Source organism: Jatropha curcas, chromosome 6, assembly GCF_041381405.1.
Source record: "Jatropha curcas cultivar XTBG-Jc1 chromosome 6, XTBG_Jcur_1.0, whole genome shotgun sequence".
Lineage (NCBI taxonomy): Eukaryota > Viridiplantae > Streptophyta > Magnoliopsida > Malpighiales > Euphorbiaceae > Jatropha > Jatropha curcas.
In genome coordinates this window covers 27,387,814-27,407,889 of record NC_143156.1, presented here as the reverse complement: position 1 = coordinate 27,407,889, position 20,076 = coordinate 27,387,814, and the positions used below count along the sequence as shown (strand labels likewise).

Sequence of the window (20,076 nt, the reverse complement as noted above, 5' to 3'; positions counted from 1 at the left end):
TCCCCGAATGGTGAAAAGTGAAAACTTTTACCTATCGATATAAAATGATTACTAATTGATATTTTATTATTTGATGAGTTATGTAAAGAGAAATGTAGACATATTTTTCAATAATTTTAAACATGATTAGATCATATTAATAGAAAACCATATAGTGAAATAATGGCAATGAATAGTCAGCAAGTGGAGAGCAATTGTCTATGGTGCATGCATTATATTCTGTCACTTCGATCATATACTTTAAATCAAAATTTATTTATTAATTTATTATTAGATTTTTTATAAAAAAAATATAGAGACACTTTGATGGTGTGTATTTCATATCTTGATTCTTCTTAATAAAATATCCTATTTGATTTTTTTTTTACATAAATCACGACCAAGCAAGTTCCTACCTATACTTTTTATTTGATAAGGGCAGAAAATTAAATTCTTAATTTCTTACCGAAAATATGATATTTTTAAAAATATAATTACATCAATAATTTTAATTATAAATATTTAGACAAATTTAGATTTATTATCAAGTTATTGTATATGCATTTATCAGCGGACTATGCGATTGATGTATTCTCATAATCTAATTTAATACGATTAGTTTTTTTAATTTTTTTATTAATTCAATATTTCTATAAATTTTAATGTTGCAGTAAGCAAACGTCTATAACTGTAAACTGTAATTGCTCAGTTAATTACGGTTAAAAGCAGAAAAAATTTTCAGTTTTTTTTTTCCTCCAAATTTACCATTGGATCCTCAAATTATCTTTCAAAGTTTGACATTCTTCTCCCACTCTCTAAAAAAGCGAAAAACACAATTTAGCGCTTGCCAGCTAATGCAGCCCCATAAATCTACGCATATACTTACAGCTAATACTCCCTCAAACCCAATTTCAATAATTATTATTAGTACTAATTAATCAAATCTTAATCTAATCTAATCTCTCCATCTCCATCTAATCGAATATTAACCCAAAATTAAACTAAAAACTTCTTTTTTCTCGCTTTTTCACTTCCTGTTTCACACAACAGAGAGAAAAAAAAAAAAAAAAGCACTTGCAGTTTCGATTTCTTCAAATGTGGAGTCTTCTTCTTCTTCGTCTACAGACTGACTTCGACGCGTTCCTTTTCTTTTTCAAGCCCTAAGCTGACGAACAAATAAATCTTAGTTGCATAGAGATTTCGTGCACTAACCTTAACCGCTTTCGATTTCCATGTCTTCTACTTTCAGTCCGTCACGGAACAGCCCTGGGAGTTCTAGGCTACAGCTGTTCCAACTCGGAGCCGTTGGCAGTGTGTCTAGGTTGAGATCTTCTTCGTTCAAGAAACCGCCGGAGCCTCTTCGCCATGCCATCGCAGATTGTCTTTCCTCCGCTGCTGCTGCCGGCGCTACCTCTCATCATGGGAATCCCTCCGTTGCTGTCACTGAAGCATCTAGAACTCTTCGCGTGAGTAATTGCGTTGCCTCGTTCTTTTTCATTCTGTTGGATCCATTGGATCTTTGAGTTGAGAGGATTTGAATTGGTTTTATTTTGACGATTTAATTTGGTGTTCAGGTTGTAAATTTGGGTTTTGTTGTATTGGAATGTTGGTAAACTGAGGGAAATTAAGGAAATTACTGGCATTTAGGCTTTGTAAATGGAGCTTGCTTAGTTCCTAGAGTGCCGGGCATAACACAAAGCGTTGAAGAATTTGTTTCGATTTATCTTATTTATGCATTTTCTCGGCAGCTAAACATGCTGTAGGGCTGTAAATAAAATTCTTTAGTGGAAATTTGTTGCCATTTTAGTCAAATTGAATTTCTTTTTAGACAGTGAAAGAATTTTGAAAATTAAATATCAGTTAGTTTTTTCATGGAGATAGTAGTTGATTCGGCTTCCAATTATTATTAGTTTCTCATTCCGTAAATGTTCTTTCTTTTTTTCTTTTTGTTTTATATACTATCTCTTTTTTTCAATCTTTAAACGGCATCTGTTTCTTATCTAGAAAGTTAGAATACAATAAAATTCTGCTCCTTGTGGTAATTGACAAGGGCAGGTGCCTTATTTGATTGCTTTGTTATTTTTGAGTAACCAGCCATCACACGAGGTAATTTAAGCAATTTTGGCATTGGATAGATAGGAGTCATTGGTAGCACCAGTTTTCCATCTTTTGTTATTCCTCTTATTATACTTAGTGAAATAACATTAGTTTAAACTATAGATGGAATAAGGAAGAGGAAAGGGAATCTTTGAACATGCTTAATTGAATCGCTGATGCAGTGTTTTTTTTCTTTTTTATATTATTCCTATAGTGCAACACAAAACATACTTTGCTTTTCTCAGTCTTTCTTTGAGACCCTCAATTAGCCTTGGTCTTGAAGTGTGCTGGCAACATAAGATTGTCTCCAAAGAAAAGCTTATCTAATCCAATCTAAAAGTCCTCTGTGATACTCTTCATGAGTAATATGCTTTCTGCTTGGCCCTACCATAGCTTGAGTGTTAAAGTGACCGAGTTTGTATTGGTTGCCCATGGGTTCAAATCACACTGATGAGCATATAAAAGAAATTCTAATATGTACTAAATTAATGTGCATGCCATTTAATTTTTGATCTTACAACTTCAATTCACAAATGCAGGACTATTTGGCTTCACCTGCAACAACTGACCTGGCTTATATTGTAATTTTAGAACATACAATTGCTGAAAGGGAGCGCAGGTAAATGTAATATTTCATTTTTACATGTAAGTGCTCATTGTGAACTTGCTGTGCCATGTGAAATCAAGATTTGAAATGCTTGTTTCTTCCATGTCCATGTGGTTTATTCTTTCATTAGATGCTATTTTTTCTAATCTTTCCCTTCTGATATTTGATTTAAGATTTTATTTTTTTGTGCTTAACTGTATTTTATGTGTATGGTTCATGATTTATTTTAGTCTATAAAGAAGACATGCTATCGAAATTTATATACAATTTACTGTCTTATTCTAAGCTATTGATATGGTATTAATGCTATACTAATTGGTTGTAAAAATTTCTTAATGCTGCTTTAACCTCAATGCTATACTTTTAATGTAGATGTTAATATTAGTATTTCATATATGAAAATTATTTGCTATTATCATTGTGAAAATTGTAATATCTACAAAAAACACAAAACAGTTTGTTAGAATAAAATTTCCTAAAGCGTACTAAAACCCTCCACACAGTTTTGCAAGTCAAATGTGAATTTTTATATGTAAAATTGGATCAAAATAATCTCTAGATTTCATTTCTTTTATTGCTTCACTAATATCCTTTGCATCTTTACATATTATATTTCCATTGATATGCATACATGCCATTCCCCTTTATTTTTTCGTGCTCAATTTGTGTTTTGTTTTTTTAGCATATATTTTAGGATAATAGCTGTTATAATATTTAAGTCTTTTTCTGCTGATATGGCTTTCATCTGCTCCAGCCCAGCTGTTGTTGCTAGATGTGTTGCACTTTTGAAGAGATACCTTCTAAGGTATGTTTACTTGCACAAGCTTGTTTCTGTTATCTTGTTGAGTGTAAATAAGTGATTATTTAGCTTATAATGATAACACGGAACTTGATGTGTTAATGATAATTGATTGTTTAGCAGCACGTATTTCATTGGAGTTACTTTTTAAGTACTGTTGCCATTTGATAATGCAGTTCTTTTGTATCTGAATTTGTATAGAGACCTGTGATTTAAATGCTAGCATTACACAAGTATAGCCATCGACTTTGTTGTGTTGTTGTATCCTGAGGATATTTGAAGAGGTTTCTTGATTGACTTATCTAGGCATGAGACTTGAAGCATTGTTTTTGTTTTCTTTGTACTTATGGTATAGCTTCATTATTTTGTTGGTTTTAACATTGAAGACTGAACGCACATGTAAATAAGAGGATATGGTGTGGATTTGAGATTGTATTTATATCTTGGAAAAAGTACTATTTAGTTCCTGAGGTTTGACCTAATTTACTATCTCATCCCTCTATTTTGGTAAACTCTATAAGTAGTCCCTGAGATTTAGCTTCATTGGACTATTTTATCCTTCTGTTAGAAAAAGTGACTTTCACCATTAAATAACAATGAAAGACTGCATTTTCCTTTGTATAATATAAATACAAAAATGCCTTGTCCACTAACCCACTAATCCTCCTATCTCCATCTTTATCTTTCTCTCTCTTCTATGGGTATCCCTCTCCATTTTGTTCCTTTTACATCTCCACTAACCGAAACCTTCTATTCTTGGGCAACAGCATCCTGTTCATTCAGTTGGAACCCCTGCTCATCCATACACTGGAGTTCAGTTTGCTCCTCATTTGGAGCATCCTATGCCATAAGCTTCTGCTGGATGGGGAGCAGGTATTCTGGCAGTGCGTCATTCTATGGCCGCACAGATGAACAATGGGTGAAATTAATCCCCTAGAATTGATTTATTTGCCCATCATTACCATTTTCCGGATGAAGCCAGAAAGAAAAACTATCTTATCATTGATGGCGTGGGCTGGAGAGATATCTTTTATTCTTTGCATGTTTAGACCATAGACTTAGATCTATTTTTGTTTTATTTTATTATTAATTTTTGGTAAACAGGTCAAGATAAATGAGATGAAATGGGGGCAATGAGTATACTAAACTTGTGATGTAAGAAAGGAGCTGCATACTGATCCCAATTCTGAACCTTGGTTGTACTTGGTTGTATTGTGAAGTCTATAATATTTAGATTTTGTTTTGAATTGGGAAAATAATATTTTCAAGGATCACAGCTTTTGCAGTTGTTGGGTTATTATTATTTATTAATTTTTAAACTTCTTTTCACAATTGAGTTTTCAAGAGATTTTAGAGTTTTTGATATTGATTTAGTTGGCTGTTCAACTATTTCTATTATCCACTCCATCCTCAATTGGATACCCATTGCAAAATCTAATCAATTTTGAAAAAAGAAGACATGGAGATGAAAGATAGAGAAAAATAGACATGGAGATGGATACCCATAGAAGAGAGATATAGAGATGGAGATATGGAGGATTAGTAAATTAGTGGACAAGGGAATTTTTGTATTTTTATCATATAAAGGGTAGTGTGGTCTTTTTACTGATATTTAATGGTGAAAATGCCTGGTTTTAAACAGAATGATGAAATTGTCCAATGGAGCTAAACCTTGAGGATTACTCATAGGGTTTACCAAAGCAGAGGAATAAGTTAGTAAATTAGGTCAAAACCTCAGGGACTAAATAGTAATTTTCCCTTATATATATTGTTTTAGAGTTGCCTATATTAAAGAATAATTTTTTACCCTATAGTTTGACATTAGCCTTTCTTCCGTTATTATATTTATATTATTATATTTATATCAGTGCCTTGACTAAAACACCCAAATTTGTTCAAATTTTATTATGTCTGCAATGATCTATAGTGAAGCAGCTCTTGCTTTTTTGTGGCCTTAGAAGAGGTTAAATTTAGAATTCATTACATTTAGCTGGGTTTCTGCTTTTCATACTTATTGATATTCAGTTCAGAGATTTCTAACACGTTCCTTGGAGATATCATTGTACTTATCCCTTAGATTTGATAGTTAATGAGCCAATTTATGTTTCATGAACTATGTATGGTTTAGTACAAAGCCAAATAATGCTTAATTTGTCTATGTTTAGCTCTTCATTTTTTTCATAGAGGTGTTTCTGCTACTTGTTTTTAAGATTTTGGTTTTCTATAAATTTTCTTTTGTATTCTTTTGGCTAAGTCAACCTGCATGACTGTTACTTGGACCTGTCCTAATAGAATGTGATATAAACTGATATTGATGCTTGGAATACTTCTCCCTCACATTGGTCTCGCAACTTGTCATAATATGTAATGTTTTGTGTTGTCTTGATGGTTTCCCATGGGTTTCTAGTCAATCAAATGAAAGCTTCTTTTACTGCAGTTTTGTATCAGTTTTTTTGGTATTTGGGGAGAAGGACAGGTTCTCTTTTTTTGCTATCATCTTGGTGTTAAATAACTCATTGGAGCCCACGTACTAAATCTGATCCTTTAGAGGGTCAATGATACTTTAATTATTTATTTATTTCCATGTCATTTGTGCATTGAGCAGGCAATTGATGTCTTTCCATGTGTATCACTTGATAGTAGTCAGCTCTGCTAGATTATATTGTTAGGTTTTTATGAGTTTTAATATTATTTTGCTGCAGATATAAACCCAGTGAGGAGACATTACTTCAGATTGATCGATTTTGTGTGTGCACAATTGCTGAATGCAATATTAGCCCGAATAGACGGTTGTCACCATGGTCACGATCTCTGAATCAACAATCTGTTCCATCCACAGCTTCTACAAATTCTTCACCTTCTCTGCCTGTATCCAGTTTTGCTTCCGGTGCACTTGTAAAGTCATTAAATTATGTACGTTCTCTAGTAGCTAAACATGTTCCAAGGCGATCATTCCAACCAGCAGCTTTTGCTGGAGCTCTCTCTGCATCAAGGCAGTCTCTTCCGTCATTGTCATCTTTGTTGAGTAGATCCTTTAATTCCCAGTTAAGCCCTGCAAGTAGTGGAGAATCTTCGGAGAAAAAAGATACTGCCATCTTACCTGTTTCGAACTTATCAAATATGGAAACAGTTGTTACAAGAGAGGACCTGGATTACATTGCAGGTGATGTTTTAAAATGGCGTTGGGTTGGGGAACATCCTTTGTCATTTCTCTCAGCTGAAAAGTAATAGTTTCTTTGCCTTTTTTTCTTCATCTAACTTTTCATTTTGCAATAGAAGTTGGTTGTTTATGTAATGTTGTCACAAGACGCTAAAAGAGTTCAACTGAATTCTCATCCTGTTTTATAATACAGTGGTCGTTCTGTGGACCTTCAAGATATGAGCACGCGTAATTTCCTAGAATTAGGTGCTGCAGCTCTACTGGTAGGAGACATGGAAGCCAAAATAATGGGTCAGCCTTGGAAATATTTCAGAACTGCTGATATGCCTTATCTTGATCAACTATTGCAGCCCTCATCATTTACAACCATTACTAATTCAGCCTCTGCTCGACCCCATCTGAGGGCAATAACAGCATGTAAACGCAGTAAAGCAGGACCTCGCCAAATTTGGTATGTTCTTCTAACTGATATTACTGTTTTGCTATGCTTGGAGAATTTGTTCCATTTTTAAGATTACTTTTTCCCATTCGTGCATTAATTTATTTCATCTCTAAACGGATAAATGGTGACTCATTTTGTGCTAAGATAAGAGATTGTCCTTTTCATTTTATGGTCTTCATGTGATAGTAGATATTAAAGCAACTTTGGCTCAACTTGAAAAGTGATGCGATGGTTGTTATCATTTAGTCTTTACCTTTAGCACACCTGGGCTCTTCTGTTCTGTCTGAGAATTGTTAGATTTATTTGAGCGTGAAATTCAGCGTTGGGAAGAATACTCATGATATCGGTTTATTTTAGACCATCCAAATTTGACTTGCAATGTGCCTTCTTTTAACAGTTAATAACAGCAATTGAGTCAAATCAATATGGGAATAGTTATTGTTTCCTTATCAACTTCAGTCCATCCTTTTTCTTTTCTCTTTCTCTTTTTTTTACATTTGTACATGAATGAATCATGAGCTGGAAGAAGATAGAATAATACTTGGGAAAAGTTCATTTGATTTTTCCTAATCAATAGCAAGAACTGTAGACTTGATAGAACATTAAGAAACGACTAAGAAAATGTGTCATGAAATGGTAAAGAAAATTGTCTATTAGTACAATTTACACCAGATATATATGATATAACTATTGACAAGAGGAGAATACAGGCAAAAAAAAAGGATGAAAACAAAACCAAAAATTTCATACGTATTTATTTTACGATATGTTAATGGGTCATTCTGCAATACATTTTCTTTACATTAGTCTGTTTGCATGTCTAGTTATCATAAAATTAAAGCTTTTCCTGAAACATTATGATAATTAAGATGTCCGTGCATTTCAATTTTATATAGTTTGGAAATTTAGTAGCATCTCAACTATTTTTATTCCTGTTTGGCAGGGAGGATTCTCCAGCAAGCACATTCCGCACACGTGCTCGACCTCTTTTCCAGTATCGTCACTACAGGTACAGAAGGGGAGATTGTCATTTATGGTCCTCTTGCGATTTAGATGGCTCTGGTTTTCGTTCTTTTTGTTTTTTCGAACATTTATAGGTCATTTATGATTAAAGGAACCATTTTTTCTTCTCTTGGCAGCTGTATGAACTTATATCTGCATTTTCAATGATACATGCAATAGTTTTTCGTGAGTGCTTCTATTTCTAGGTGTAGCTCCAGTCAACATCCCCTCCCCCCCCCCCCCCCCCCCAAAAAAAAAAAAAAAAAAAAAACCCACCCATTCAACAGGCAGAAAATTAGAGGACAGGGAGTGGAGGATAAGACTTCCTCACTCAATTGGGTTAGATAATCAAGTAAAAAAAAAAAAAAATTACATGTGAAAGCAAATGAAAAGAAAAGGCCTCACCAATAATACTGCTTTAATATATATATGTATATATATATGTTTGTGTGTGTGTGTGTGTGTGTGTGTGTGTGTGTGCGTGCGTGTTTTGTAACTTCTAATAGTTCATAAATGCATAATATCTTTTGAAGTTGAATCTGAAACTTCAACCTGTGTTCTAAGACCAATTGGAATGTGTGTGTGTGAATATAAAATCAACAATTTTCTATTGGTGCTTCTGGTGTCTGGCTTTGGATTGAAAATACCTCTCAATGTTCCTCTTTGGTATTTATGGTATTGCATTTGACCCCTGCCATTTCATTTGCTTTTTTAACATTGTAGATTATGGAAGTGATTTGTTTGGATATAACTGTTGTTTACATTCAAGAATAGAAGCTTAAATCATAAGCTTTTACCATTCCCATGTTCCTCTCATATTTTCCTTTTCAATGTAATTTAGTGAACAGCAACCTTTACGTCTGAATCCTGCTGAGGTATGCGAGGTTATTGCTGCAGTTAGCTCAGAGACATATTCACCAAGTGCTAATAATTTCACTGTATCATCTAGATTAAGTAATAACAGTGGAAAGCCATCAATGGACGTGGCTGTGAGTGTGCTTATTAAACTTGTCATCGACATGTAAGTTCTGTTGCAGTTACCAGTTGTTATTACTTAATTCTATTGTATATTTCATGTTCAACACTAGAACTTTTTGTATTTACATATCTATTCTTGTGGGTGTGCATGGATAATTGATTTATACATTCATTTGTAGCTTGCTGTACTAGACATTTGCGTCATATCTGAAATGCTGTTTACTTGAAGTCATGATTATATTGGAAGCCACCTATTTACTGGCCTTCCTCAGTCTTCTGCTGGGGCCTAAATCATTTGAGACATGGAAACTGTGCCAATTGTATGCAATATGGAAAACAAATATAGGCTGCAACTATTTTATAGTTTAATCCGAGGGATTCAGCCTTATTTTATAGTATATGTGGATTAGTTTTGTTTAAGTGAATGCGATTAGATAGGCTTCAAAAACTGAATTTTTGGATGGTAGTTTTGTTTTTGGAGCGAAGGCATTCCTATCATGAATGGTTACCAAACCAGAGGTTGCTGATGTAATTGTAAATTGTGATTTTTATGGTTGGATCGTAATATCATAGTGAACAATATGTGCTTGAGTCGTTACATAACCTTTCATTGCAAAAGAATTTCTATCTTGAATTTTATTGGCCTGCCTTTTCCATGTAAAGCAAGTAGCTACTAATTTTCAAAAATATTGCTTAAATTCACATCTAGCCTATTTTGTTTATATCTTGTAAAATTTATTGCCATAATTTGATGTAAGTAACCATTCATGGAAGCTAAATTGTCGAGATATTAAAATTTGAACCGTGAAAGTATTGTTAATAGAAATAAATGACCATAAGCATACTGTCTTCCTTTGAGGACTTAAGTATAAAATTAGGTGTGGAAGATTCTTGAGGTTGAAAGCACTTGGATAGCCCGCGATTACTCTTTAATCAGTCAATGGGATCTTTTTCTTTGTTTTCCCTCTTATAATGGTCACACAAATTGCTCATGGAAGGTTATTGTAAAATTTCTTTGTAGGTATGTATTGGACTCTGGGACGGCTGCTCCACTCACTCTATCTATGCTGGAGGTGCTACATTATGAAATGTTGTTTTTTGTGATTGCAGATGTCAAGAGCTGCTAATGTTTATTTTCGAAATCATATTTCAGGAAATGCTTAGTTCTCCAAAAGCAGCTTGTCGGGTTCGTGCTTTTGATTTGATTCTGAACCTTGGGGTCCATGGTCATCTATTGGAACCAATGGTGGTGGATGATACTTCAACAATTGAGGAAGAGTATTCACAAGAATCATTTGCTGATACTGATGAACAACTTGCAGCACCGGAGAAAAGAAAAGCAGATTCTGTTAAGAAGTTGGGCACTTCATCAGCTATTGATAACTTTGAGTCTTGGATTTTAAACATTTTATATGAGATACTTCTTCTTCTTGTCCAGGTATATTTCCAGTTAGCATCATTTATGCAATTCTTTGTTTGGTTGGTTTACCTCAATTTTTCTTCGCCTTTGAACTGAATGTATGTGTTGAATCTGCTTATTATGCACTTTTAACTGAAAGAATTATATTTTATGAAATATGAGGAATCTAGACTTCAAATTCAAACTGATACCATCATTATCTTGTTACCATTGTTGTCTTATCTGCAATCAAACACAGTACGTATTATTGAAGACTGAAAATCTGTTGCATGACCAATGATGAAACTTGGAACTTGAATGAGAATGCAAGATATGAGTTGGAGAAGTACTTTTAAGTGATTTTACTTGAAAATCCAGAGAGAAAAATTATTTAGCCAACTAGTTGATATCACGAGATAGCATTGTTTGTGTTTTATCTTGACTGTTGGTAATGCACTATGTTTAATGTCCTTGTAAATTCTATATCAACTGATCTCTAAATTCCTTTTGCAGACACAAGAGAAAGAAGAATCTGTCTGGGCATCTGGTTTGAGCTGTTTGCTTTATTTCGTTTGTGATAGAGGCAAAATCTTGAGAAAACAATTGGAAGGCCTTGACATAAGGGTGAGCTAATAATGTCCTTCACCATTTCAGTTCTTTGCGGTCCTATTGCAGAAATGCAATTTCTTGCTTTTCCGCTTTATTTATTCTGCTGTGTGCGGCAAAATTGTCTATTTTGTCTTTGTTACCCTCGACCATTCTCTTATTGGCTCGACATGAAGGTGAGCTAACTTTTCATCTGAGCGGTACCATCAGGAATTGTAATTCTTTACCCCTTATTTATTTTTGCTGCAATATGTATGAGTATGTTTGTATATGAGATTAATTCTAAAGAGTGCAACTTGGAGATGTGTTGGAAATGTTGATTCCTCAACCACATTTGCCATGCCTAAACGGTGTTCCATGGTTGAGGAATTCGGCCCGATGACTGATCAGGGGTTTAGATTTGATAGTTCACTATCTCTTTCAATTATGATGTGGGTTTGGTTTGAAAGAAACGTATTGCTGTCATATTGACTAGAGTCTTAAACACGGATCAAAAGTAAAATATAATGTTAGCTGGACTTTAAATTTTGTTGCCGAACCCCAGGAGAATGCATTCTGATCTATGTGTATGAGAGAGAACAGATTATGGATGGAAGAAAGAAATCATATTTGGAAAGGGTTGTATAGTTTTTCAGTCTATAATGACAAATTGCTCTAATGGATTTCATTATGCCCTTATATATATATAACATGATTTCCAGTGACTAACTTTGAATTGACCAAGATTGTTGAAATAAAACATTCAAGCCAATATCTGTTCAGGTGCTAAAAAGCTTGGGTTGGACAATCTAAGCAACATAAGAAGTGTGCAAATTTTAACTGAAAAAAAAAAAAAAAAAATCTTATTTGTTATTTATTCCTGTTTTAACATCTTTGCAGCTACCGTCACATCTCATCCCTATTTGGGGTTATCCATGCACTCATGCTATATTTAATTTACACTAGAAATATTTTTGATTTTATTACATTACATTCCATTACAGCTTACCAGACATAACCCTTGAAGTGTACAATGTTTGTATCTTGTTAACTCTATAAGCTATTAAACTGTGATTTGGATGCCTTTTGTATGGATCTGTGCAATAATATCTATGTTCTAATCTTCTATTATTATGTACATCAAGTTCTTTTATCAGTCAGGCTGGATCTTTTTTTCTGCATCCATTTTCAGGTCATTAAGACACTTATAGAGACAAGCAGGATGTATTCTTGGGCAGAATTAGTTCACAGCAAGCTTATTTGCATGTTAACAAACATGTTTTATCAAGCCCCTGATGAGCCAACACTAGATGTATCAAAGGCTCCAGTTTTCCTCATAGACCAAATTGATCTGATTGGAGGAATTGAGTTTATTTTCTATGAGGTAATCATTGATCTTCAAATTTGGAATAAACTATTAAGTGATGTTGATTGGCTATTGTGGTTGTGATGCATCCATGAGCATCTAATTCCACATGCTTTTGTTTTTTCTTGCAGTATTCTCTCGCCAGCTTGAGAGAAGACAGGAGAAATCTATATTTGGTTCTTTTTGACTATGTTGTGCATCAAATAAATGAATCCTGTATAGCTTCTGGAGTTTCTGAATATAGTGATGATGAGATTCGACCTTTGTCAGCCTTGCTTTCTCTCGCTGATGCACCTGAAGCTTTTTATATTTCTGTAAAACTTGGGGTGGAAGGCATTGGAGAGCTTTTGAGAAGATCAGTTTCTTCTGCATTGCCTAGGAATTCCAACAATGAACGACAAAATATGGTAAGGCTAAGTAAGTTTGTGTGAGGCCAAGGGTGTGCATGTTGTGTTTCATCTAGGAAGGCCAATGGCTGATTATTTCTCTAACACTATGTTTGGACTAAACAACAGTAATATGCCTTTATCCCCAACTAGTTGGGGCGAGTCATATGAATTAATTTGTTTCCATTCCGCTTTGTCCATGGTAGTTTGCACTAACGTAAAGAAGCCGTAGACCTTTTGAGACAACTTCCCTGCTTGTAGTTCTAGGTCTACCTCTTCACCATTTAGCACTCCACCATCCATGTATCACTTATGGATTGGAGCACATGGTGGGGTTTATGTAGGACATGACAAAACCATGGGTATCTGCTTAAAGAGGAAAGAAAATAAGAGGGAAAGGAAAATTTCGAAAAAAAAAAATCCTTATATTTGGATATAGGGGGAAAGTAAAGTTATTTTTTTCCAGTAGTTCATTGTTATAGTTTTTTTTCTATTTTCCCTCCACTTTGAGAAGTATTTTGGAAGGGAAATAATTATCTTCCTTCCTCTTCCCAGACAAGGGATAATGTTGTTCCCTTATTATTTTCTTTTAAGAGAATCCTAGGATCTAACGTGCAATCATGCATTTGTGTTTACTATGTGCTTCTATCTCTTGCATTTTCTTGTATAACAACTAGGTTGGGTAGCTAGAAAAATGTAACATCATAGCTGAGTTCCTCACTTCTTATTATTCATGCTTCTGTTCAGTGGCAAATCCAGGAAAAAAATTTTCTGGGGTCAGTATATAATAAAATAAAATAAAGAGAGTTTATTCTGTATTTTAAGAGGGGTCAATTGAAAAATCAAAAGGAAATTAAGAAAGAAGAGGGGGCAATTGACCCCCCTTTCTATAATGTAGATCTGCCACTGCTTCCATTATATGAATCTTAGGGCCCATTTAGATAAGTGGCTGGGAACTATTATATGGTGTTTGGACTTCCAACAACTAGTTAAGGGTGTTTGGTAAATCCGATGATTGGAACAGTGTTTCAATATCTAGTGGCTAAAGGTTCAAAATTAGAATTGAAACTTTGAATGTTGAAGTTTGTAGCTGTTAGCATTTGTACCTCCAATCCAATGGTTGGAATAGTGTTTCAATATCTGGCAGCTAAGGGTTTAAAATTATAATTGAAACTTTGAAAGTTGAATTTCATAGCTGTTAGCTTTTGGTCCTCCAACAGCCAATGGCTAGCCACTAACTACTGGCTACCGAGAGTGACGGCAACAACTAAACCAAACAAACCGTTAATCAAATGGTCAATGAAAGGCACTAGTTTCTTATGATTCCCTTTTCCATTCCACTAAAGGTGCTGAATGTGGCCGCGCTATAGGCCATAGTGGGACCTCATCTATATCCAACAAAATTTATGTTCCAGTTAACCATCACCCTCCCAGTACAATGTCATTCAATTAAACCATTTGGGTGTTTGGCTAATACAATGTAAATTGCTTAAATCAAATGTGCAAATAAAGTAATAATAACTATCAATTCTTCTATTTGATATGTGAAGTTGCATAATTGATTCTTCTAACATGTTGCTATAATTATTGGATATATAAAGGGAATATTACATTTACAGATGTAAAAAACTATTATTAAGAAAGATACTATCAGAAATAGGTTTAGGTTTGACCAGCCATACTATCTGTTTGTAAAAACAGATTCTAATATTCCTTTCAACAGTCATTTGTTGAGCAATGAGACCAGGTTAACTTCAGTAGAAAGTTTATGTAAAGAAACACTGATCTCTATCATTTTATGATGATTCGTTCTTCCCTGCTTCATCATGTGAAACTTGCATCTTCCTTTCCTGTCCTTTTATAGAGTATTCTTATGGTAATTTAGTATGTAATTGCTTAAGCACATTGCATATGTGCAATTATTCTTTCTTTGAAATGTTGATAGATTACTTTTTTTTTTTTTTTTTTTAAATCACTATTGCACTTTGAATCTAATTTATCTTGCAGCTCTTGGAGAATATAACAGAGAAATTGGATGCAATTATTGGTTCTTTTACTCATTTAGACAATGAGTTCTCCCATCTGTTGCATCTAACTAAAGCTTGCAAGTTCCTGGAAAGTATTGAGAGTGGAGACCGTGTTATCATGAAAGCAAAGCTTGCATGGGCCACTTTGCATTCTCTTCTTCATTCTGAAAGAATTGCTTACCGCCAGAATGGCTATACCTGGTTAGGCGATTTGCTTATTGCAGAAATTAGTGATGGAAGGGATGTGAATATATGGTCAAATATCAAGGACTTGCAGCATAAAATTTCTCGTGCTGGTAATACTGATTCTTCAGTTGCTTCAGACGTTCCTTTGTCTATTTGGCTCATGTGTGGGCTTCTGAAGTCGAAAGACTGCCTCATCAGATGGGGCTTCCTATTTGTCCTTGAGAGGCTTCTTATTCGATGTAAATTTTTGTTGGATGAGAATGAAAGCATCAATCTTGGACACGATCATGTCAACAACCGACTTGAGAAGGCAAATGCAGTCATAGACATCATGAGCAGTGCTTTGTCCCTGGTAGCTCAAATAAATGAAACAGATCGAATCAACATTTTGAAGGTATATTTCTTGGATACATGGTTACCAATAAACTAAACCTTAGGGTAATTTTAGGATCATGGGGAAGTTACCTGTGTTATAAGGGCACATAAAGTTTGATCCACCACTGCTATTTTTAGCTATTGGATAATTCTCATGATACTTCCTCCTTAAATTAATTATGAAATAATTTCTGCTTGATTAGATGTTAATTTTGCGTGTTATTTTTCATCCGAAATTTCTAGGACAAAATATAGAATTATCTGGCTGTGGAATTATTAATAGCACCTTCCCTAGTATTTAAGGGAAAGATCTGTCAATTATTTGGTTTATTTTCTAAAAGTAGTTTTCTTGTCTTTTCCTTTTTTTCATTTTTCTTTCTTTTTCTTTTTTTTTGGAAATTATTGAATCAGGGTCAACATTGTTTGCTTTTCATTTAAGACCTAGTGTATAATCCATTTTTTGTGGAGTTTGATAATGAGTATTATTCCTCACATTCCTTCACTTTTTCTAAGCAGATGTGTGACATACTATTCTCTCAATTATGCCTGAAAGTTCTCCCCTCAGCTGTGATGCCATTTGGAGAGAATAGCCAACAGGGAAAAGTGTATGGTGCCACAGATGAAACTAGAAAAATTGAGGGTACTGACCTTGTCTCTCAGCAAGAGAACAGTCTACGAAATGATTTTGTAGAGGAAGCTGATGGCAGACCCAGCTACAAGATTAATGGTTCACTGATGTGTGAGACAGCATCAATGGCGGCGATGCTTCTCCAAGGAAAGGCTATCGTTCCTATGCAATTAGTTGCTCGAGTTCCAGCTGCATTGTTCTATTGGCCATTGATTCAGCTTGCTGGTGCAGCAACTGATAATATTTCACTGGGTGTTGCTGTTGGAAGCAAAGGAAAAGGAAACCTTCCTGGTTCTGCATCGGATATTAGGGCCACTCTTCTATTGCTTCTAATTGGTAAATGTACAGCTGATCCTTCTGCTTTTCAAGAAGTTGGTGGAGAAGAATTTTTTAGGTGATTTCTCATTCTCTACTCCCCTAGGATGATTCAGCATTACCTTTTTGTTAAGACATACAAACACTTTTCACTTTTGGTTTTTGGCAGGGAACTTTTAGATGATACAGATTCAAGGGTAGCATATTACTCTTCAGCTTTTCTTTTGAAGGCAAGATACTATATTTTTTTCCCTCTCTCCTGATAACTATGAAGTTTTGATTTCTTGGATTTTCAACGTGTACTCATTTCAATCTTGGATTTTTCAGAGAATGATGACAGAAAAACCTGATGAGTACCAACACATGCTTCAGAATCTGGTCTTTAAAGCACAGCAGGTAGGACTTTATTATGCTGTTCGATGGAAATAAAGCAGTTTTAAGTGTGAAATATACTGTGAGACAACAGCTAAGGTGCAAGCATAATCCATGCTAATCTCTATTTTATATGTGCAATCAGTTAAAATGGTGGGCTGATATTTACTAGATTTCTTAGATGATATACCATTGTATCCTGTCATGGCCCTTCAGTACTGCTTTAGAATATTGAGATGTTATCTTATTCAAATCCAAGTTTTCGTTAATACATTATCTAATTTTTGCAGTATTGTTGTAGTTCTGCTTATGGGATAGCAGTGATTAAATATCACTGACATTTGCTTATGCTTCTTCTGTACAGAGCAACAATGAAAAGTTGTTGGAAAATCCATACCTTCAGATGCGTGGGATACTCCAGCTATCAAATGATGGGCTGTAGTAACCTTTGTGGAAATTAATTGCTTCTGGTCTTGGAGATGATTTATTGATGTGTAACTTTAATGTTCTTATAGCTCAACACCCAATTGTCCACCTCAGAACCTTTGAGCAAGATCTGAAGATCCACCAGCGGATTGTTGTTGATTTTCTTGGCATAAATAGCACAGTTGTTCTCTAATTCATGGAGTAATTTGACCAAGCTAAAAATATAAGAAAAGGCTGATTATTACACGAGTTGAGATTGTGTCTAGCGGTGAAATCCATTGTGCTCCTAGATCAGCTGCCTCTTTAATTATTTTGCCTCTCCTTCTAGGAAAATGGTGAGACGGATGATGTCAGCTTTATTTTCTCTAATCATTAATCGGAATATGGGAAGATACATGATGTTTGTGAAATAATGTGTTCACATCATCTGAGGTTTAAAATCTGGAGAATTGTCACTAAAGAGTACAGTATGGTCAGGAAACTTTTGAAGTAACACAGCCATCCTTCATTTGCCTCTTTAACATGTAGTTTGTGGGATTCAACACATCTTCAGGTACGTTCATATCTCATCTTTTCAATATTTAATTTAATTACAAATTCAAATTTAAGGGCTATTTACTAATTCAATGGTGAAAGTCTTAGACTTGCATAATGTATTTGGATGTTTATGAAAGAAAGGAAAAAGTGAGGAATAAAATGAGGGTAAGAGAAGTTAATTCCCTCCCCACCATCCCCCCCCCCCCCCCCCCCCTCTTTCCCTTTTCAATTTTTGGTTGAAGCGGGAAATAGAATAAAATTTCTTTCCCTCGTTAGAGGGTAAAGAGTAAAATTTTACAACTTATAACACCTGAAAATGAATTTTAATATTGGAAGTTCAAAGTTGAGCTTGAGGTAAGGATAAAACTAGGGCTGTGCATTAGATGGTCTAGACTGCCAATTTGAACCAAACAAATTTATTTTGGTGGTTTGATTTAGTTTAGCCCTCTGAGTGGTTTAGTTAGAAAAAATAAATAAATAAAATATTTTGGTTTAAGGTATGGTTTTAAATTGTAGGAGATCAAACCAAACCATAAATTGAATATTTCATATATAGTATATGAACAAATATTTTTACATTGTTTGTCTAATTACCCTTTTAATTTTTCGGTGATCACTTCGAGTAAGATAAATTTGTGTGCATGTGTTTGAAAAGTAAAACTTCAATGAAGAGATTTTTTTTAATATACTTTTCAAATGTTAATTTCTTAGTGTACGTTCGGTAATTTACATCTATATATTTTTTATTTTATTGGATGATAATATTATGACTGCATTGCTAATATTTAAAATAAAAATAACTCTTAAACTTCATTGAAAACCAACTAAACCATTTTGTTTCTATTTGTTTTGGTTTGGTTAGAAAAAACATTAACTCAAAATTTTTAATTTTACTTGTGAAATTTCTTCTGCTACACAATTGGAGTATACTCAGCTAGAGATAAAACCAAAGTTAATAACCTCCTTCCATCCCCGAACTCTTCTCTTTCTCGCATCCTCTTTTAACTAAGGAAAAAAAGTGCTAAGATGTCAATAGCTTCCTTTTCCCTTTCCAAGTTTAGAAATATCCTGCTATTGGGGATATCACCTTCCTCTTTTTGTGTATTGGCCAAATAGGCAATTGTTGGTCCAAAACCCTACATTGGTCAAACAACGGAAAGATGCATTTAGGGCTGACCCTAGTGTTTCCTTCTAAGGACCCAAATTCAATTGGTCTATAATTCATTAATGGCCTGTAATATTTTCTCTCAACCTGCCTTTTAAAAATGTTAATCATATTCTCAAATGACTGAGAGGTTCTTCCTCAAGCATCGTGCGAGTCTGAACATGCTAAATCTGTTGTGTCATTGCGCTGTTCCTGTATTGACGTGTGTATCCTTTTCATGTGGATGCAGTTATTGGTGGGCATAGATCTAGAGAAGATTTCCCAAGCAATATCAGGAGAACCTTTTTTGTCTGTACAGAACCATAATTGTTCTTGACCTATCTTTTTGAATTCCTGAAGACTACATTAATGCTGGCTTCTTTTTTAATAGCCATCCTCGCATAATAAAATCAGTGAGTTCTTTTTTAACACAGAGTTTTATCAGCTTTGTTGTGTCGACTGCATACCTAGGATTTTGTATGCATAGCGAATAGGACCTGAAAGGTGCTAGAAGCTTCGGGATCAAAAAAGCTCTCCTATGTTGTTGAGGGGATATTGATGTAACTAAAGACATCTTCAAAGTGCAGCTCTTTTTTTTTTTTTTTTTTTTGGAGTTTGTATTCATTATTTATTTTTGACATTGTAAATATGTAATTTTTCCATCTTTTTATTTTTTGTTTTGGTAGCAAATTGCGATTTTGATGTATAATGGTTGAGAAATTTTCTAGTTTTGACGTTTGAAAATGAGATGGTTTAAATAAATGGAAAGTTTTGGTGACTGATCACTTGCGTATGTTTTGTTTTGTTCTTTTTCTTTTGACATTTATTCAGAAATGATATGACAAATTATTCTATCATCTATCTTGCCTGTTACTGATGAAATTTTATCAAAATGCAAGTCCTTACAGAGGGATCTTTGTTTGTTTTATGCCTCCCATTTAGTGATCAGTCAGTTCCACTTGAACGTTTTGCCCAGTGAACTTCCAAGTATTGTGATTTCATTAGCGTAGAATTAAAAGTGAATAGTGAATGATTGAATTGCAGACATTGTGAATTGTAGAAATGGATTAGTTTTGAGTCGGGTAATCGATGGACTACAATTGGAACTTTATCTTCCAGCGAGTACAATTTCTAGGTTTAATATTTCATCTATAAATCAATTAGGTTTTGAGTTACAATTGCACGAATAAAGCGTATTGAGCCAATGATTAACTATCACCTCTGGAGAAGAATGAATGAAGCGTATAAATGAGAGAGATGCAGGTG

General features: G+C 34.3%; 1 protein-coding gene across 1 annotated transcript; it reads left to right on the top strand.

Annotated features, from left to right (window-relative positions):
* The first annotated feature begins 933 nt into the window (after window positions 1-933).
* On the top strand, window positions 934-19,603 carry LOC105647937 (uncharacterized). Its single transcript, XM_089722468.1, has 18 exons — window positions 934-1,445; window positions 2,616-2,695; window positions 3,438-3,488; window positions 6,185-6,706; window positions 6,836-7,093; window positions 8,028-8,093; window positions 8,928-9,107; window positions 10,086-10,137; window positions 10,218-10,502; window positions 10,977-11,087; window positions 12,241-12,432; window positions 12,546-12,821; window positions 14,808-15,407; window positions 15,905-16,410; window positions 16,501-16,561; window positions 16,659-16,727; window positions 17,068-17,682; window positions 19,061-19,603. The coding sequence occupies exons 1-17, from the start codon at window positions 1,212-1,214 to the stop codon at window positions 17,143-17,145; spliced, it is 3,621 nt and encodes a 1,206-aa protein (XP_089578594.1). The 5' UTR covers window positions 934-1,211; the 3' UTR covers window positions 17,146-17,682; window positions 19,061-19,603.
* Window positions 19,604-20,076: the final 473 nt, after the last annotated feature.